This window comes from Schistocerca nitens, chromosome 2, assembly GCF_023898315.1.
Source record: "Schistocerca nitens isolate TAMUIC-IGC-003100 chromosome 2, iqSchNite1.1, whole genome shotgun sequence".
NCBI lineage: Eukaryota > Metazoa > Arthropoda > Insecta > Orthoptera > Acrididae > Schistocerca > Schistocerca nitens.
Window position 1 is genome coordinate 662,737,172 of NC_064615.1, and position 23,012 is coordinate 662,760,183.

At 39.3% G+C, this 23,012-nt stretch overlaps 1 protein-coding gene across 1 annotated transcript in view; it reads right to left on the bottom strand.

Moving 5' to 3' along the window:
• The window catches only part of LOC126235230 (phenoloxidase 2-like), a 211,408-nt gene that overhangs the window by 21,255 nt on the left and 167,141 nt on the right, over positions 1-23,012 (bottom strand). The window contains exon 10 of the mRNA XM_049943961.1: positions 17,109-17,244. Coding sequence (XP_049799918.1) covers positions 17,109-17,244 — 136 coding nt within the window. The remainder of the gene's footprint in view (positions 1-17,108; positions 17,245-23,012) is intronic.

Consider the following 23,012-nt stretch of genomic DNA (forward strand, 5'->3'; position numbering starts at 1 on the left):
ACACTTTTCATAGAAATTTTTCTATTTTTTCCACTATTTTTCTTTGCTTTTCTTCCATTTTTCTTTCTTTCCCACCCTCTGCTTCTCTTTTTTGCCACTCTCATCATCTCTAACACTTCTAACACTCCTCTCTCACCGTAATCAATCCCATGACATACTACATCCATTCTTTTCGAAAACATGCTTTTGCACTACCAAAACTAAGGTCCCACATTCTGTTTCTTGAAACCTGCTATTATTTCACTGAGAAAGTGTATCGTAATTGTAAAAGACTTGTTTCACACCACAGCAGAAGGTCATAATTATGATGCATGATACATCAAATAACCAACCAAATGATTAACACTGAATTAAACAGAATACTGTTGTTTTCCATTGCTGGTAATACAAGTAGGGTACTAGATTTAAAACTGAGCTTCAGTGTGACAAATATTGTGCAAAAATATACCTACTCATGAATACTGTATTCAGTAATTTGATTCATCAGTTTTAAATGTTGTGTAAAAAGCAATGAACTAAAGGTGAAGTTGTTAGATGGTGAATATTATGATTCAGTCCTTTTGGACTCCTGAAAGATGATAATTGACTAATAACATTTACCACTGTGAACTGGTAACAAAAATTTCTCATTTTTGGTGGTCAGTATACACTAGTAGTAGCAGTAGTATTAGTTTTTTTCATCTGTATATTGGTTTTATAAGGATATTGGACATGTCCTGGTATTACTATTTAAGAACAACAACAAAATATAATTGATATGTACAGGCACTTACACCTACAGGTCTAGTTTGACAAGGATGGGACAGTTACATAGATTCTCCGTGAATCTGAATGTGAACTGCATGAAAACTGCAATACTTTAATGGCCAAATACTAGTGATTAAATTACAGAATCAATATTGCAGATGTAATGAAAACTATTCTAATGCATCTTTAATGTTTTTCACATAGGGGCAATAATAACAATATAAGACACAGCATGGTGAAACACCATATTTAAGCTTAAAGGCAATTGTCTTACTTATGTTTCATGTCCCATAAGAAAGTGAAAAAAGTGACTAACATTTGTATGAAGTAGTTTCACCACATAACACACTGTGAGTTATGAAGTTTATGTCTACCAGCTGACAGTTTTTCTCTAAATATTTATTTCTTTAAATATATGTAAGGTTTTATGGCAGTCAAGGCAGAAGTGGATATAAAATTTCCTATTATGTCTTTTGGACAATTTTGGTTTCAGCAATTCATTTTTCTTATGACTAGTTTTTGTTTTTAAAAAGAAACCTTCAGTTCTTTTACATGCTGGTTAAACCCATAAACTGTCATCCTGTAACTGTTAACTAGCTTCATTTTATACATCATTATAATGTACAAAATGGCACAAGTTATTGCACTCAGAATGGTATGTAACTGATGCAGTTACTATGGAAATGATCTGAAGATGACCTATTAAGAGCCGAGCACAATTGCACAAGATGACATGAGTCAGTAGAAGCAGATAGCATGTTCCAGAAGAAGCTGCATTACAAAATATTTCAGGATATTTAATCATGAAAAGGAAAGTTGCTACTCACCATATAGCAGAGACGCTGAGCCACAAATAGGCACAACAAAAAAACTGTCACAAATAAAGCTTTTGGCCAGTAAGACCTTAGTCAAAAATAGTTGACAGACACACCACACACACACACACACACACACACACACACACACACACACACACACATACACACACACACACACATATGACTGCAGTCTCCTCAGGCAACTGAAGCCACACTGTGAACAGCAGCACCAGTGCGTGATGCGACTGGGTGGGGTAAGCAGGAGGCTGGGGTAGTGAGGGGGAGGGATAGTAAGGCAGGGGTGGTGGACAGTGAAGAGCTGCTGGGGAGCAAGCAGGGATGAGGTGGAGAGAAGGTAGGGCAGCTATGTGCAATTGTGAGGTTAGACAAATGGGGGGGGGGGGGGGGGGGGCTGTTGGCGGAAAAGGAGAGAAGTAAAAAGACTGTGTGTGATGGTGGATGAGGGACATGTAGTGCTGGAATGGGAACAGGGAAGGGGATGGATGGGTGAGGACAGTGACTAATGAAGGTTGAGGACAGGAGGGTTAGAGGAACATAGGATATATTGCAGGGAAAGTTCCCACGTGCGCAGTTCATAAAAGCTAGTGTTGGAGGGAAGGATCCACAGACTGTGAAGCAGTCATTGAAATGAAGGATGTCATGTTTGGCAGCATGCTCAGCAACAGGGTGGTCCACTTGTTTCTGGGTAACCATTTGTCGGTGGCCATTCATGCGGACAGTCAGCTTGTTGGTTGTCATGCCCACATAGAAGGCAGCACAGTGGTTGCAGCTTAGCTTGTAGATCACATAACTGGTTTCACAGGTAGCACTGCCTTTGATGGGATAGGTGATGTTTGTGACCAGACTGGAGTAGGTGGTGGTGGGAGGATGTATGGGACAGTTCCTGCATGTAGGTCTATTACAGGGGTCTGAGCCATGAGGTAAGGGGTTGGGGTGGGGGTTGTCTAGGGATGAATGAGTATATTGTGTAGGTTTGGTGGACGGTAGAATACCTCACCTCTCCCCTGCCCTTTGTCTAACCTCCCAACTGCACATAGCTGCACTACCCTCTCTCCACATCCTCCCTGCGAGTTCCCCATCAGCACTTCACTGTCTGCCACCCCTACCCTACCATCCTTCCCCCTCCCTACCCAACCTCCTCCTTACCCCACCCAGTTGCCACTCCCATCTTGCACTGGTGCTGCTGCTTGCAGTGTGGTTTCAGTTGCCTGAGAGTGTAGTTGTGTGTGTGAGCTGTGTTTGTGCATGTGCATGCGCGCGCGCGCGCGTGTGTGTGTGTGTGTGTGTATGTGTGTGTGTGTGTGTGTGTGTGTGTGTGTGTGTCATCCATTTTTGATGAAGACCTTACTGGCTGAATGCTTTATTTGTGACAGTCTTTTTGTTGTGCCTATCTGCAACTCAGCATCTCCACTATATGGCGAGTTTTTCATAATATTGTTATATTCCATCCGTGATGTAGTTGGATAGATAAAAATTCTACTCACCAAACAGTGGCAGGAAAACACACATACAAAAGGTATTACATAAGCAAGCTTTTGTAGCCACTGGCTCCTTCTTCTGGCAGAAGTGTTGAAGGGGAAGGAAGAGGGGTGAAGAAAAAGGACTGGTGAGATTTAGGAAAAGGGATAGAGTTTGGGAAAGCCAATCAGAACCCAAGATCAGGGGAGACTTACCAGACAGGATGAGAATGAAACAAAATTTGATTGTTGCGGGCTGCTCTGAGTAATATTTGGAAACCTGAGAGCTTAAAGGTGCAAAATAGGGTAATATGGAAGACAGACATTAATGCTAAAACATTGTGCATGAGTTAATAAGAATGAAAAGCTAAGTTGCATTATATGTGATAGAGGTGGGAGGGGGATGGTGAAAAATAGACAGATCAGAAAATGAAAGATGTAGGTAACTAAAACAGAGGAAAGGAATAGTTACTGGGAAGAAATTCTGAGACCAAAGAAATTAACCTAAATTAAGGCAAGGTCAGTGGTGAGAATTGAGGACATGTTGTAGTGCCAGTTTCCACCTGCAGAGTTCTGAGGAACACGTGTCTGAGGGAAGTCCATATAACATGTGTAGTGAAACAGGCATCTGGCATCTGTGGATTGAGGTGTTAGGCCTTGTGAGGGGCCTGAGGTTTAGAGCATTCTCTGCAACAGGATCTTGTGTGTTGCCAGCATACACCCTCTGCCTGTCCCTATTCATCCTAACTAATAACATGCTGGAGCCATGCTCATGTAAAAGGCCGAACAGTGTTTATTTAATAGCTGGTATATAAAATGTGTAATTTCACAGGTGGCTGTCCCTTTCATAGTATACGTTTTGCCAATTATAGGGCTAATATTAGTGGTGGCAGGAGGGTTCATAGGGCAGGTCTTGCAGCGGGGATGGTCACAAGGGTAGGAGCCATAAGGTAGGGAGATGGGTGCAGAAGGAGCATAGGGTCTGACAAAGGTATTGGAGGGATTGGAAGGTGGCAAAAAGCTATTCTAGGTTTGGTGGGCAAAATCTGTGACAGAATGGGCCTCATTTGATTAATAAATTCAAGACTGTGATAATACTGAGCGAAAAGTGGTGTACTCTTCAGTTGTTTTTTGGATGGATCAGCAGTACCAGGACTGGATGTGATGGCACAGGAAATCTTCTTTTGTACTAGGATGGTACAGTAATTATGCCCAGTGAAGGCTGAGGTGAGAATGGTGGTGTACTGGTGTAAAGAGTCTGCATCTGAAGAAATACATTCACCTCGAAGGCTGTATCACAGGAAACATTTGACATGGAAGAGATAGCTGACCTTCAGTGAGGATGAGATCAACATCATGGAGAGTGGCACAGGATCCAGAATGGGCCCATGTGAAATTTAAGTGGGAGAATGTACGAATTTTAACAAGGCAGCCTCACCAAAATTCCATATGGAAAAGATGTCATCAGTGTATCTAAACCAAACCAGATGCTGAAGGCTTATGGATCACAGGAGAGCCCACTCCATGTGACCCATGAAAAGGTTAGCATAGGAAGGAGCCATCCCAGTTCCCATGGCCGTACCTGTGATCTGTTTGTATGTCTACCACTCAAAGATGAAGTAGTTGTTGGTAAGTATAAAGTTTGGAATCAGGTGAGCATTCGCTGAGGAAATGATCAGCACCAGACATACCATGTACATGGGGGACATTGGTATAGAGAGAGGTGGTATCAGTGGTGACAAGCAAGGTGTGTGGTGCGAGTGGGACAGGCACAGATTTCAGACGATCCAGGAAGTGGTTGGTATCTTTGATGCAGGAGGGGAGTCTTTGTACTATGGGCTGCAGGTGTTGATCAACTGAGGCAGATAAACTTTCAGTGGATGCTTTGAAGTCAGCAACAACAGGACAGCCAGGATGATTGGGTTTGTGGATCTTAGGAACAAGGTGGAGGTGCAAGGTTTGGGTGGGGTGGGAAGTTCTATGGACTGAGGTGTTAGGCCTTGTAAGGGGCCTGAGGTTTCAAGGAGGAACTGCAGGTTAACTCAAATCATAATGGTGGGGTATTGATGGTAGATGCTGCATGTATAGGTGTCACACAGCTGATGTAGACCTTAATTTACATACTCCTGTCAGTCAAGTATCACAGAGCTGGGAGGATGATGATGGGGTCATCAGCTTTAAGGGAATGAAAAGACAGGAGTACTGCAGAGGACAGATTAGGGTCATGCTGTAGGGACCTGAGAAAGGATTGTAAACCAGTGCTGGGTATGGGAAATTCTTAGAAGGCTTCTAAAGGATGATTTTGAGGTAATGGTGGTGGACCAAGTTGGGATCATGGTCAAAACTGTTCAAGGCAGTGTTCAATGCCACATTTTCTGTCGGAAGGTTTTGGGATTGGACTGAAAAGTGATGTTTCCAGTTGACATAACATGTGAAAGAAAATAGGTCATTCACCAAAACATCATGTTTAAATGCAGGTTTAAGTGAGACCCTTACATAACACAGATAATTCAGGAGGAGAGAGTGCTTTAGATGAGGGGTTGAGAACACTGTACTGTTGTGACTGGTTCTTGTGATTATGAATTATTACTGGTCTGGGAAGCAGTGGTATAGGCTTGGGGAAGTTAAGGAGGTTGGCCAAGCTCAGTTTGTAGGAGAGGAGTGGTGGTTGATGGTGTGACTGTTTAGGGAATTGCAGAGAGACAGGAAGGGAAACACCACTGTTGAGGTAGCTTAGAAGAAGGTGGGATTAGCATATGGCTCATAACATCACAGTAAAAATTACAGAAACAACACGATTTAAAAAAAAAATCACATATGTATAAACAGAGTAATAAATAACAGTTTGTATATAAGGACACCGCCAATTGTAAATTTACACTCACAGAAGAGCAATCACAAGCAGACGTCCAGCTTAGATAATAAATAGTCGATTGCCTCTTGGGTCACCATTAGGAAATCCTGTGGGTCACCCTCGTATGCCCTTAGTGGGCATTCCTGCACAATGTGTTTGACCGTCTGTCTCTCAGTGCCACAGTCGCAAGCGGCCAAAGGAAGTTTACCCCATCTGTGTAAGGAGTCGGCGCATCTCCCACAGTTGCTTCTGATGCAATTAAGAGTTGACCAAACTTTGCGAGGGCAATCAAATCCTTTTGGTTTACTAAAGACGCATGGCATACTGTGGCAGTTTACTGCTGTTCTGCTCTCCCATTCCTCTTTCCATTGGTCATTTATTTTAAAGTTGGTTTGGTGCAGAGCCTGTGCGGTCTTTAGTGTAGGATGCGTAGACCGGAGTGGGTTTCCTTGGATGTCGTGAGTATCTTCATGGATTTGTAATTGAGGGTTGGCCATGATTTTTTGAAATTCTCTAACCAGAGTGTGTTCACGGTGCAGGTTAGGAGGGGCTATGTTACTGAGAACGGGCAGCCACACTGTAGGAGTTGGCCTGATTGTGCCTTATATAATACGCATTGTTGCATTAAGTTGGCTGTCTACCATGTGTGTGTGTTTGCTGTTGAGCCACACTGGGGCACAGTATTCTGCCACTGGATATACCAAGCCAAGTGCAGATGTTCTTAAGGTAGATGCTGTGGAGCCCCAAGTGGTGCCACAGAGTTCCAAAACATGTCACGGTGTATGGAGTGCTACACTTGTGTTCACAGGACACATGATCAGTCTTAGGTTGACAAGTGCAGTGGATGGTACATTTGCATAACAACCTTGTTGTTGATACTGCAGTCACTGTTTACTGTTGCTATCTCCTGTCTCCTGTACACAGTATACTTTGTGATGCACTACAAGTTCTCATTGCAGGAGTATGGACAGATGGTGTGCATTTTGGGCTTCTGTGATGGTAATGTGAAAGCTGCTGTTGCTGAATATCACTGTTTTATTCTAATTGTAGGGTTCCAAGTGCCTGAAACATTTAGTGGAACATATAGAACATTGATAGAAATTGGTACTCTTCCCACTATTTGTATTCACTCCGAAAGACATCGTGATGTTCAGGAAGAGGAAAACATTCTTAATTCAGTAGAGTGCAGTCCTCATTCAAGTACAAGATGCCTAGTTACCCGATTGAATGTTTCACAATCTAAAGCATGTAGGATTCTTCATGAGAATGGATTGTATTCTTTTCATGTGCACAAAGTTCACCTTTTAGAGCCACATGATTGTACCAACCAATTGCACTTTTGTAACTGGTTAAGTGGAAATCAGCAGCTCTATTGCTTCAGAATGTTCAGTGATGAGTCAACCTTTACAGCAGATGGCATCAACAACATGTATAACATGCATGTCTGGGCAGACAAAAATTCGCATGCTACGGTAGTGGCTATGACTGTTTGCTATTGCTGAACTCAATAGAACAATTTTGGTTAAAGAAATTTTCACTGGGCTCTCCATCCTAAATCTTTTCTCACACATTCACATTTAAGGAGTTTCACATTTCCTAAAACAATCTTATGTAAATAAACTAACGTCACTACTAAGTTCAGAAACAAAAATAAAGCAACTAAACTATTCTGCTTAATTTGACAAATGAATTATTTGAAAAAATTCAAAATATTTGAACTGCAACATCTTTGAACTATGAAATATTAACTTATATTAATTTTGTAGGAAAGTTCTAGTAGAATGCAACTGGAAGAATTTCTGCTCCTTTTGACCAATACCTCCAACTAATTGTCTGAAACCTAGCTTCCAATATCAAAGATACTAACCATTTCCTTCACCAAGTCTCCACCATTTCCACTCCTTTAGCTTCAGGAATCATACTCATCACTGTGTATGACACCTTCCTCTACACCAACATCCCTCATGCCCACGGCTTTTTTGCAATAGAACACTACCTCTCCCAATGTTCTTCAGACTCCAAATCAACTACCTCATTTCTTATACACCCTACCAACTATCTCCTGGCATACGACTACTTTTCCTTTGAAGGGAATGAATAAAAACAAATCCTCAGGACAGCCATGGGGATCCACTTGGCACCCTCCTATGCCAACCTGTTCATGGGCCAACAAAGGGGAACGTTCCTAGCCTCCCAAAAATCCCATTTCCTACACTGTTACAGATTCATTGATAATATCTTCATGATCAGGACATCCTATCCTCATTCCTTCACAACCTCAATACCTTCTCCACTATCCACTTCACCTAGTCCTCCCTAACCTAATGTGCCACCTTCCTGGACATTGACTTCTATTAGTCCGATGGCTCCATCCACACCTCTGTCCACATTAAATTCACTAATCACCAACAGTGCCTGCATTTTAGCATCTGCTATTCCTTCCATACAGAAGTTTGGTCATATATGGGTAACATATCTGCACCGAAGAGAACTCCTACTCAGTATACTGAAAATCTCATGAAGGCCTTCAGAGACAGACATTACCAACCAAATCTAGTCCACAAATGGATTTCCTGTACCGTATCCTCACACACCCCAATCCTCCCACCACCACCAAGAATAAATTAAAATGAAAGATCTCCCTTGTCAACCAATACACTCTGGACTGGAACAACTGAACCAAATCCTTTGATTATGTACCATCATTCCCTGGAGTGAGGGTCATCCTACCCCAGTAACTCCCCCTTCCTGAAATAGTGTTCCATTTCCCACCTAACCAACACAACATCCTAGTCAATCTCTATGCCACTGCCACTCCCAACTGCTTGTCACAGGGATGATATTCCTGTGGAAAACCCAGCTGCAAGACCTATACAATCCACCCACCTAGCACTTCCAGCTCCAGTTCTGTGACAGGGTTATCATTTTCATTAATTACCTATTTCAGACTCTTTAATTAAAACACAAAGGACCATGTGAAATAACAATTTAACAATACATACACTTTGGCCATCTGATATGCAACTGAAGATACAAAGATTACAGGGTTCCCAAGAGAGCTGCTCTCTCCCTGTGTTCATTGTTGTTTGTGGGCAATTCCAAATATCATTTTTTGAAGAGTGGTTACCATAATATATTCAATACTGTAATTGTGACTCCAGATGTGTTAGAAGCACAAAAGATATATAAAGCATTCTGCAAGGCCATGCAGCATTGTAGCTGGTGGCTGCTTGCTAAAGCTTTGCAAAAATGTAAGTACAATAATTTCATCCTCATTTTCTTACAGAGAAGTACTTTTATGACATTCATTAAATAGGTTAGATAGTCCAGAGACCAGATAGTCATGACCGGATAGTTGAAAGTCTACTCAGTTTGATTGTACCAAATACAACAGAATTAACTTCACTAAGACTATTTAATACTTGAATTACATACCTTAATTTTAAGCTGTGAACCATGTGGAATGGTGTTGTGTATAATGGCAACATAACCATGAATGGATGAAGAATCAAACAACACACCATATTTGAGATGTCACAATGTGGAGAGTAAGGCTGTGTCAAACAGAAAGCGGGGTGCCCATACACTCTGTTCCCCAGTGCGGTCAGTTGTGGTAAAACAAGAGTGCGGGCAGGATGCAGTGATCTAGTTGTTGAATGGTGCTCATTTTGAGCACATCAGCTGCTGTCCAGTAAACATGTACTGCAGTACTCAAGGTTAACAACTGTTGGCCTTGTTTTCACTTGCTTTGATGAAACAAAGAAAGTGGAAATATGAAGCACTAAATGTCAAGGTGATGGGGAATTTCACTGTGTCTGCAAGGAACTGTGGTCTTGTGAAGATCATTTCTTCAGTTATTGTTGAATGCCTTGCAAACAATTGGAAACCTTACACAAGCTCATTTAACTAAAAATCTCAAAAACTGAAATGAACTAGAGAAAGTCAATAGGTTCAGAGGAAAGACTTGTCAATTTGTTTGAGGCAAGCTCATTATTTGTGATGTTAACTGATTCTTCTGTCACTGCTTGGCATAACATTATTTATGTCAGAATATTATTTTTATGGTATAAAACATTTACATTATTTTATTATTTACTGTAACTACATATCTTCAAAAATAGTAATAATTATAAAACATGGAATAAACAGCATATAAACTGAAAGTTTTGTCAACACTGTGTACAAACAAGTGTGAGCTATAGATCAATTGTCAATCAGCTACACTGAAACAAACTTTCTCCTTCTCATGCAATTCTCTGGCACTAGAAAAGTCATTGGAAGATTCCCTTGATTCCAAAAGTGTGATAGTAAATTCATTTTATGAAACAGTATCTGCAGTACATTGTAATACAACTAAGCTGAGTGATCCTATGACTGCAGGGGATAGAGGTGGTGGTGCTTCATTGTTTAATATCACAAGTTCAATCTCTCTAAATATTGTGCCACAGCATTTTTAAATGAGTTTGATTTTGAGCTGAGAATGTCTTTGAAGAGTGTGCATAACTGATAAATAAGTTGGCATATGGTCAAGCTTGCACTTCTCTCTCATGTTACTGTCCCTGGTGTGTTGATAATTTGTGACTGCAGCTACATCTTCATTTATTTCTTTTTGATTTGGCTTTTTCTCCTAGCTGACCTGATATTACAGATTCAATTATGTTTCTTCCTCTCACCTCGCTATCAAGAAATGGTTCCTCTGACTCTTCAACATCTGGTGACGTATGACATGATGACAGTGTGTCAATAAGAAACTCCAAATGACATGCCCATGGACAGTTCTGATACTTCTTGGATCTTTAAGAATTTTAGGTATTTGCTGTAGGAGTCTCATAGATTTTTCCATTATGCCCAAACAGCCTCATCTTTCAATCAACCTGCATGCAAATTATTTATTTCGTATGACACATTTATTACTAACAAATAGTACATTTTTTCCAGACCTTTGGCCACTGGTAATTTAAATCACATCATCACTTTTTAATTCTGCATGGGAGGGACAACTGTCTCCAGCTTAGTAAAATATGTGTGTCAAGAACTTTACAACATTTTACAACCACTGTATTTACCTCGACCAGCAGAAAAAATCTGGAAGAAAATTGAGATGGGATTGATGGAATGGTGGAATTTTCCTAACTGCTCTGGCAGCATAGATGGGAAGCATTTTAGAATGAAGTGTCCTAAAAATGGTGCCTGAAATTATTTTTGTTACAAAAACTTGTTTTCAATTGTCCTGATGGCAGTTACTGATCACAGTTACAGCTCCTTGGTTACTGACATCGGCAGCTATGGCAGATATAGTGACAGCAGAAGTTTGGAAAACTCTGCATTTTTCCACAAATTCATAGGAGGAAGATGTATTCTGACTCCAAAATCACTGCCGGCTCCAAGCACGCCCGCCCCTCATGTGCTGATGGGTGATGAAGGGGATAAACTGATATGCATGGGCCATTTTGTGGTAGAAAATGCCATCGGTGTACTTGCTTGAGGGTGAGGAGGCTTTTTAAGGGCTATAGACTTAACAATCAATACTGAAGAAGTGGCATATATGTAGCTTAAACTGTACTACAATTGCATTGCTAGTTTGTGCAAGCACATTATTATTTCCAACTGAACTGTATTGTACGCTATAATACTCATCTGGTACTATATATAGATATTGTGAGGCTGTGCACACTCAGCCCTTGTGAGGCTGTGCACTCTCAGCCCTTGTGAGGCTTCCTGCTTGAGAAAAAGTGGCTCTAGTCTCATAAACTGACATACAGCCGGTAGAGTGGTGTACTGACCACACGTCCCTCCATATCCACATCCAGTGACACCTGTGGGCTGCAGATTACATGGCAGCTGGTCAGTACCATTGGGCCTTCATGGCCTGTTTGCATGGAGTTTAGTTTTTTTAGCAACTGTGCTCTTATTTATAAACAAAGAAAATACCTGCCTGACATAGATTTTTAGCAATTTTCTTCCTAGCTGCAGCCCCTTTTATCACATTTTTACTATCAAAATGTCATATGTAGTACAGAAATACATATGCACACACCAATGCAATGAATGACTCTTCCTATTTCTGCTATGATCTTGTTAACACTTGTCTGCCTTGGACTTTGTAGAAAATCACCACTTGCCAACACCATGCTGCAGGCAAGGGCGGTATAGTGCGGGCACCACCTCCTGTTTGACAGGGGTGATGCTGTAGCAAGCAACATGGAGACTACACCGGGTGCCTGCACAGCTAGCACACTACGTATTTGATGGAGGCTTAATGAACTCATCCACTCATACATGTAAGTCATTATACAGGTGGACTAGTAGTAAAATATGAGTTTAGTGACAGGTACAAATATTTACCAACACTTTGCCAATAAATTACTGAATGCCTGAATGCTGATGCAGTGAAGATTAAAATTATACTTAAAACAAAAGTTTCAATGGCAAGATTTTGCCACCCCCCCCAAAATTTTGCTGCCCTGTGCAGCTGCACATGTTGTTGCTGTCTAAATACTGCCCTGCTCATAGCATTAGGTAAATTGCAGGCAACCTAATCATAATTAAAAATAAAAACTGTAACACTGTTTCTTATATATTAACAAATGTGAAAGGTATTAAAATGTAAAAAAAATATTGTTAAATTCAAAATTATAGTTTATAAATTGTAAATTTCAATATTCTTTACCTGACCTATTCAGAAGGTTAATCTATGTAACATTTTGAAACTGTTTCATATTAGGGATTGTATGATTATTCAATGCTGAATATTCTGTGTTTTAATATTTTATACAAACATTCGCACACAAGTCTTTAAATAGGCACATTGGACAGTGCCACAGTCATTCAACAGTAAGTCAGAGTTATCTTAAGCCAGTGTTTCTGCTTAGCCAGTGTAGACTCAGTCAGTGCCAAGCCATTGTAATGTACAGTGAGCCTTTACTGAACACTCAGGGATGGGGTCCATAGAATCACTGTTCTGGTTAACCATGTTTAAACAATATTGACACTCATGTAATCTAGTTTAGACTCATTGAAGTCTATGTAGGGAGAACACTTAAATGAATTATGAAATCTACAAACTTATCTGTGTATTATTTTGAAAATACATGTTTGTTGACTGAACTTTAAAACATCTACACTGTCACTTTGGTTATTTAAAATTTATTGATGCATATATTTATTAATCACCTGCACAAGAGAGCAGACACTGATCAAGGCACTTTAAGACACATACTCTTGCAGACTGTCATTAATTACAGCTAAAGTATTCATTAAGGTATTAATAGCACCTCCTTTTGTGACAAAACAAGCTTTGATAATTTTAGTTCCCCTCTTGTTTTGTCATAATTGATTTTCTGATTTATTTTGACTATTCCTAGTTAATACTTTCATTATAGGGTGAAATCAGTAACTGTTTTGTAAATTAAATTCTATTGTTGACATATAAACAAATATAAATTCTGTACAAATTATAAACATTTGGAAGAACAACTAATAGTGTTCTTAAAGGATCTATTTGGCTCTATTCAAAGATGTGTTAGCAAAGCCAGCCCTTAATTAATTCCACAGTAATTAACAGTTTTGTCAAAAGTATTGTTTGCTCATTGATATCTGTTAATTACATCATTTAAACAAATAATTTGGCCTAACCCTCATAGCAGAAGAAACTATTAAAAGGAATGAATTTTTCGATGTATTTAGTTAATTTAATGAGTTCAGTTTTAATTGTAATTTCTGTAAATTAAACATCAAACAATGTGTAGTTTCAGTGTCTATTATTGTGAGGATATATAAGGGCCTGATTTTTGGTCTTGAGACAGTCAGTCCGTGGCCGAGTTTCAGATGTGGAACCCGTATTGGGCAGATAAACAACAATACATCAACGTAACTGTGAAATAAGTGTTACATCAATAGGCCATGTTTTAAAACAATGATAATGTCTGTTCAATTTATGTGAAAGACTGTGATATGTATGGTTAGGTTTTTACTGCTTGTAGATGTTCAGCAGTGAACTATTGTAGCAGTATGTGGATGTTTGTCTGCAACCTATTATCGATGCTTATCAAAAGTTAAACAATAGTTAACCAGCTATATAACTGTGTACTAATTGGGGGGGGGGGGGGGGGGGGCGGTTGTGAACAGTGAAAGTAAAGAATTGTGAAACACATCTGTTGGCTACATCATTTAAAGTAGTCAGTGTTGAACTTCACCCTCCTCCCCTCCCCCCCTCCCCCCCCCCCCCCCACACACACACATTTTTCAGCCAGTATCACAACGCAGTACGTTGACACCGAGGACAATCAACAATGAAATAAAGCAGGCAAACATAACACTTTGAATATCTTGCGTAAGAAGATTGCAGTACAGGATTAGACCGCATTCAACATAAGAAAATATGCCATCAGTTAAAGTTTGATACTGGAAAAACTTTTAGAAACAATTAAACAAGAAACTGCTGATTTAAATAAAAGTAGTGCTAAAATTGATAGCAACAGTGGAGTTATTAAACAAATAAATGTCGAAATATAAAAAATAAATATTAAATTCTATGAAGCAAATGTAGTAACACATCAACATGCTAGAAAACTCAAGGATTATAGAATTGTGTCAGGAAAAGATTGAAGCAAGTCGGTGAATAACTGAATTAAACAACATAATGTTCAATCTAAAGGCTGAAATGGAATCTGAAATCACTAATCAGTGCGATTTACTTTAGACATGAAGTAGGTGAACAATTCAAAGAAGTGAAAATTGACTTGAAACAACTCCAGAAGTCAACCAAGCAGGAATTTACATGTCTTCAAGAACAAGTTTCAAACACTTGCCTACAAATAAGTGTACTGGACTATCCAAAAAATCAGATGAGCTATTTCTCTTACACTGCCCTTTAAAAGTATTGGAAGAATGTGTGATTGATGTAGTAGAGAAAAAATTACATGAAAGAACTGATTTATCTATAAGTTCACCTCATTCAACAGGAAACTGAGAAAACAGGGAAGGAATTTAGGAAAATTTAGGAGGAACTGGAAGAGATTAGAGAAGATGTTAAAAAGACAAAGAATTACTTGAGGAATTTTGAGTAGAACCAGGAACAAATTTAACCAAACAATTTCTGAAAATTTCAAATCTGTAGGTGAGACTCGCCCTTCTTATTTTATTACAGCTTTCTGAAAATCATTACAAAAACAATGGGATGACACAAAATAAAGTACATTATGTCCACAGTTATTTGAATTGGGATGCAGTGAGAGTGGAGAACTGCATACTAGGAACAATTTTAAGTCATATGATGACCACGAGGAAAAATTTTAAAAGAAATGTTTGTCATCTAGTGAACCAGAGCTGGAGAAGTTTGAAGAAGTATACAAAGTGACACTTGACAGGCTGAAAATATTTAGATGTCCTGATAGATGAAAGTCAACTAGTACACCATTTATCTTACCAGAGCAGAAAATAAATTTGATACTACAGTTGGCAAAATATAAATGAACTGTTAACACTCACAAATGATCTGGATACCTTAAATAAAGATGTGGAACATTACCCAGATATAGATGGTCCCAGAATGGACAACTGTAAGGATAACAGTACCATTCTACATTTCAATATGAGGATGAAAGTTGTTATTGAAAACTAGTGAGGCAGCCTTGATTGTGGAACAGTCAGTTTGTGGAGTGCATCAGGTAAATATACAGCCAGGATGGTAGTAGGGGACAAACGATGGAAAACACCACATGTTCTGGAGATGAGCCACACATCAGAATATAATGGAAGAAATGTAGGCCCCAAGTTAGGGAATTAATGGGAAAGCAAGCTCTTCAGAATATGGACATCATAAACATATTTACTACACACATAATGACTGATAGAACTGTAAAAATAGAATAGAAATATTTTTGGGGAAAACAATTTTTCATTGAAATTTTTTGAAGAATATGAAATGTTTGGATTTATATAAAAATTTTAAGGGATTATTAAAACAGTAAATCAAGTAGAAGTGCCATATTTGTTTCCAGCATGCCAGTGTTGCTCAAGATTGGATTTTCCATTGTTTTATTGTCATTTTGTGACATAATGAAATGTAATCAACAATACAATTTAAATGATTAACTACCATACCTTGAAGTTGTTTTATTGTTAATGAAAGGAGAATAGTAAAGATGACGGTGTTGATTATATGTTTACTGTAACTGTATATTGCAAGAAATGAAGTACAAGTTCACGGTCATAAAACAATCTTTGGATGTTGCATTTCAAATGAGCAAACAACCACAGTTATACACAGGAAAAAGGAACACACTGAGGCTATTTACAAGCTGAACTATTTATTGTACCCTTACTCCCAAGGATGGTAATCCACAGATTTACAAAGGAACCTCTTCAGATGGAATGGATGAGAGATAGTGGCAAGATAAATATTTCAGTTGGTATATGAGGCTTGGGTCAAATAGTGCAATGAGCACTGTGTGCAAAGGAGATGTGTTCAAATTTGAATCCCTGTCTGACACACAACTTTGTTACTCTGCCAAAGAACAACAATAATATTCCATCACATTTCTACAATTCCTGCATGAAACATGCGTATACACCAAAAATAATGTTCTCATTTATAATGGTTTACTCATTATACAATGTTTAATAGAATGAGCAAGTTGATTGACAACATCTCTCTTTCTAAAAGCTTCTTTAGCTCTTTGAGTTCTCCAAATTGTCTCCAAAAAGTTGTAAAGCTAGTTCTTTTAAGTTGCTTTGTAGTGATCAAATTAAAAACTAACAATACGTGGTTAAAATTATTTGTTTTGAGCAGCACATCAAGCACGTTATTCACAGTCCAGAAATTCTTCACTAATGTAGAGTATAGTCCTCAATTTTTTTACTAAATCACTCCAACAGTCATGAAAAAAGACATGTTGAGACAGGCCATAAGCAACATTAAGTAAACGGTTCAAAAACAAAGGAGCATATCATATGTGATTCTTTGTCTGTGATACTGAATGACAGAAACTAAAATGATTTCAAATTTTGAGCATCCTGTGTTTCAAATTTTTTTTGTTTTTAATTTGTTTTTGTTTTTAATTTGTTTAGTACAGTTTTTGATTGAGGTAATTAGTTTGCTTTTAGTTGATTAGTAAGAAAACTTTTGTTATACCCTATACCAATAGTGCTGTAAATTGTTAGCTATTAATAAATGTTTAAGTAACAACAGTGATCACAAGTAGTACTTACACTGGACTGTGAACTTATCCAACTCTATGAAGAGGTGCCTCTGATCACGTAACAGCATAGGTCTTCTGCGCTCATCAAATTTTGGAGCCAAAAATATTCTCATAGTACCCATTCGAGTGGGTCCAGAATTGTCCACCTAAGTTTAAATTTATTTTAATTATTTTGTTGACTCTAATACTCATTTTGCAATTATATAAAAAACAAATATTTAAACTATATTAATGTTTAACTGAGTTTTAGTTTTGATTGATTCATAAACACCAATAGCATATTACCTAAGAAATTATAATAATAAGTCATATTATATAAAAAACAATATGCTTTTGTACTTCAGTACATCTTCATACTTGTCCTGAATATTATTCATTATATTTACAGCTAATTACTATTTATACTTGCTTCAACTTCTGCCTAGATTCTACCAATGCGGCAAGAGTGATGCTGCTATTATTGTTGCTGCATGTGTTGCTATCCTCTTCTGTCATTAACATGTTACATTAACATCATATAGTAGATTAGTGTTTTTTACCATGATTTTAAGTTTGTTCATTCACATAGAACACAAGCAGTACTACACTCCTGGAAACTGAAATAAGAACACCGTGAATTCATTGTCCCAGGAAGGGGAAACTTTTTTGACACATTCCTGGGGTCAGATACATCACATGATCACACTGACAGAACCACAGGCACATAGACACAAGCAACAGAGCATGCACAATGTCGGCACTAGTACAGTGTATATCCACCTTTCGCAGCAATGCAGGCTACTATTCTCCCATGGAGACGATCGTAGAGATGCTGGATGTAGTCCTGTGGAACGGCTTGCCATGCCATTTCCACCTGGCGCCTCAGTTGGACCAGCGTTCATGCTGGACGTGCAGACCGCGTGAGACGACGCTTCATCCAGTCCCAAACATGCTCAATAGGGGACAGATCCGGAGATCTTGCTGGCCAGGGTAGTTGACTTACACCTTCTAGAGCACGTTGGGTGGCACGGGATACATGCGGACGTGCATTGTCCTGTTGGAACAGCAAGTTCCCTTGCCGGTCTAGGAATGGTAGAACGATGGGTTCGATGACGGTTTGGATGTACCGTGCACTATTCAGTGTCCCCTCGACGATCACCAGTGGTGTACGGCCAGTGTAGGAGATCGCTCCCCACACCATGATGTCGGGTGTTGGCCCTGTGTGCCTCGGTCATATGCAGTCCTGATTGTGGCGCTCACCTGCACAGCGCCAAACACGCATACGACCATCATTGGCACCAAGGCAGAAGCGACTCTCATCGCTGAAGACGACACGTCTCCATTCGTCCCTCCATTCACGCCTGTCGTGACACCACTGGAGGCGGGCTGCACGATGTTGGGGCGTGAGCGGAAGACGGCCTAATGGTGTGTGGGACCGTAGCCCAGCTTCATGGAGACGGTTGCGAATGGTCCTCGCCGATACCCCAGGAGCAACAGTGTCCCTAATTTGCTGGGAAGTGGCGGTGCGGTCCCCTACGGCACTGCGTAGGATCCTATGGTCTTGGTGTGCATCCGTGCATCGCTGCGGTCCGGTCCCAGGTCGACGGGCACGTGCACCTTCCGCTGACCACTGGCGACAACATCGATGTACTGTGGAGACCTCATGCCCCACGTGTTGAGCAATTCGGCGGTATGTCCACCCGGCCTCCCGCATGCCCACTATATGCCCTCGCTCAAAGTCCGTCAACTGCACATACGGTTCACGTCCACGCTGTCACGGCATGCTACCAGTGTTAAAGACTGCGATGGAGCTCCGTATGCCATGGCAAACTGGCTGACACTGACGGCGGCGGTGCACAAATGCTGCGCAGCTAGCGCCATTCGATGGCCAACACAGCGGTTCCTGGTGTGTCCGCTGTGCCGTGCGTGTGATCTTTGCTTGTACAGCCCTCTCGCAGTGTCCGGAGCAAGTATGGTGGGTCTGACACACCGGTGTCAATGTGTTCTTTTTTCCATTTCCAGGAGTGTATATTTATTACATCTGTCATGAGGTCACATTAAAGACTCTGTTATATGGGTAATTTATTGTCACATGGTAGCATCTTTTGTGTTGATCTCCCTGGCTTTTCTGAATATTGCAGTTGAATGGTCTCAAAGACATCACAAATGCCTCGGTGCTGCTTTGTTATACAGCATCTGTAATTTCTGCAGTGAAGTATTGTGCATTCTCTTTCTGCAGTGGTCTGTGTTTCACATTCAGAATGTTTCTGTATTTTAGTTTAGTGTGTATTTTCCTTCCTACATATTGAGGCATCTGAACATTTAATTTTAATTGGTGAATAGTAAGCACACAATTATATTTTATTCTAGTATGATATGAATAATATCCAAAATGAAATTCTTTGAATAATTTGATTTGATCTATAAAAAGATGATGAATTCATAAATGTATAGTAAAGGGACTGCAAAAATTGAGAGATTTGCAAATAAATGAGAAACATAATTCCCTTGGATATGTACTGGAGAAATTTCTATTTTTTCCTAAATGGACCTTCAACACATGTACTATGTTACTGGAAGAACTAAAAAAAAACATAACAATGTCATAACTCATTTCTCAATCAAAGTAACTATGGTATATTATTAACTGTGTGTCTGTGTCACCAGCAACTGAACAATATTTACATTGGAAATGGAAAGCAATATCATTTACTTCCTTTATTCTCAATATATTTATTCCAGTGTAAAATCTTACCTGTCTACATCTACATCCATACTCTACAAACCACTGTGAAGTGCATGGTAGTGGGTACTTCCTACTGTACCAGTTCTTAGAACTTCTTTCTATTCCATTCATGTATGGAGTATGGGAAGAATGGCATTTAGCCTCTGTATACACTGTAATTACGCTAATCTCACAACACCTATGGGAACAATACACAATAGGCTATGATGTATTTCTAGAATCATCATTTAAAGTCAGTTCTTGAAACTTTGTAAGTAGGCTTTCTCAGTATAGTTTGTGCTTATCTTCAGCTGTCTGCCACTTAAATTTCATTAGCATTTCCATGACATTCTCCCATGTGTCAAACAAAATTTTGATGGTTTTGTGCTGTCCTTCTCCGTATATGTTCAATATTTCTTGTAAATCCTATTTGGTGTGTGTCCTACACACTTAAGCAATATTATAGAATGGGTTGTGCAAGTGATTTGTAGACAATCGTCTTTGTCCAATGATTGCTTTTCCCTAAAACTGTATCAATAAATAAAAATTTGCCACCTGCTTTACATATACCTGAGCCTATGTGATCATTCCATTTCGTGTCACTACACAATGTTACATCCAGGTTCTTGTATGAGTTGACCAGTTCCAACTGTTGCTAATACTGTAGTCACAGGATATTACACTTTTTTTATTTTGTGAAGTACATGCTTTTATATTATTGAACATTTAAAGGAAGTTGCCAATCTTTGCACCACTTTGAAATTTTATTAAGAACTGAAGATTTGGCCAGCTTTTTTCACATAGTGCTTCACTATAGAAACTGCATCATTTGCAAAAAAGTCTGAGGTTACTATCAACATTTTCTGCAAGGTCATTAGAATACAATACGCAGAACAAGGGTCCTAACATACTTCCCTGGCACAGATGGAAGTTACTTTTACATCAGTTGGGAACTCTCCATCCAAGATAACAAGCTGTGTCTCTCCATCAAAAAACCTTAATCCAGTCACAAATTTTTCTTGATACCCACTGTTGTCATACTTTTGCTAATAAGCAAAGATGTGGTACTGAGTAAAATGCTTTTTGAACTACCTTATTACTTTGATCCATGGCTTGCAGGGTATCATGTGAGAAAAGTGTGAGTTGGATTAATGTGATCAAAGTTTTCAGAATCCATGCTAGTTGGCATGGAGGATGTAATTCTACTGAGATACTTTATTATGTCTGAACTCAGATTAAGCTCTAAAACAGACATGAAGTGTCATGTAAATTATGTGAAACAACACAAAATGACACCCAAACTGAAACTAATGGAGCACTGAACTCTGATAATAGCAAACTGGCTATGCTTTCAGACAGCTATAATTGTGAACTTGCAAATTAACTGAATGTGAAAACTAATATAAATTCGTATGGTGCAGTGAAACTGACAGCCATGCTTGTTGAGTTAGGAAGATAATTGCATCTGCAGATGTAATAAAACCTACATGAGAAAAATTTTCCGTATTTCTTGGAGGCAAAGAGGAAGTCTATAAAACTGAAATGGCCTGTGCTACATGTGATCTTAAGCCTTGTCTGGGAAATTTCACAGATACAAATGTCATGAACTGTGATTATTCCACATCACCACAATATTGTGAGGCAGTTATGTTAATGCAGAATATGAAGTGCCATTTGTCAGTTTGCCCAAAATGTGAAATGCATTGACATAAGTAATACAGGATGTAGATTCCACAAACAACATGACTCCATCTAAATGGCTTGGGGAAAGAACATCTGGTGAGCCAGATAATCAATCAAGGGGGGAGGAGGGGGAGGGGTGACACAACTCCATTCTCAGTCCCAAGAGGTAGAAAAAGTAGCATCATCATTGGTACCATTAAAAATTGCAAAACAATTGAAGAATCAGCAGAAGCAACCGTAGATACTGAAGTGATGAGCAAAAAAACTCTATGTGCTCATCATTCAAAAGACATTTAGATGAAGAAAAGAAAAGTAACAAGCCTCCAAGGCAAGCATTGCTCAGTGTTGCTCAGTTCTCCACCAAAATGTCCAATTCATCAGAAATAAAGTGCAACACCTAGAAGTGGAACTACAGAATACTGATAGCTCACTGTTTGAATAACAGAACATTGGTGTACGTGATCTGAAACAAGATGTGTAACTCTAAACTCATATAATAAAGAATCCAATTATAGTAAAACCATCATGCTTATATGTAAAGGAAGGGATTATTAATAAAGTTAGAAATGACATTATATTATTAAGTGAAGAAAAACATCCAGAGAGATGAGCTACAGAGATAAGAAAGCTATGTATGTTCAAAAGATTAACTATACAATGTACTTACTGTTCTCCCAGTGTGAAGTATTGGACATGGTTTCTAATCCTAAGGGCAAATTCTCATTTGTGGAGATTTAAATATTAATGAACACAGATAGGTTCTAAACACATTCTTGAACATTAAATATATCTACAGAATATCACAATTGTTTAACACTGCCACAAGGGTAAACAAGCGTCAAGTATCAATCGCTGAAAATAAACTCACTGACTGTTGTGACTCGCCGATCATATTCAAAGCACTGCCGCACAATTACGCACGTCCTCTACGTGTGGCGCTGTTTGCCAGCCATGCAGCAGCTGCGCCACCTAAGCGGCCAGCCGAGCAGCGGCTGCTAGACTGGGACTCAGTGCTCATTCGAATGTTAACGTGTGCACATGTCTTGCTTGTCAACTTACTCTGTGACTTATGTGTGTTGTGTCATTCTGAAATATATGTGTTCAACTTGACCTTATAACAATTGGCGACGAGGTAGTGGATTTTTCCTTTTCACCGTTGACCCACAGTTTTCCATGGCTACTGTCGAGCAACTATTGCAAAGTCTCCTAGAACAGCAAACGCTTCTAACAGCGGCGATTCGCGATTTCGTCGCGGCGTCAAATGCAGGGCGTTTCTCGTCGTTGGCTATACCTACTTTTCCTCCTTACGACGAGACGGCAGAAGACTGGTCTGATTATGAAAAACGTCTTTGACAGCACTTCTTGACATTTCATGTCATGGACGAACAACCATGTAAGTCTCTGTTCCTTTCCTGGATTTCACCTCAAATGTATCGGTTGTTGTCGCAATTGGCTCTTTTGAAGGATCCTGCATCTTTGTCCTTTGCTGAAATGTGCTCACTTCTGTCTGCCTATTTTCAAAAGCAA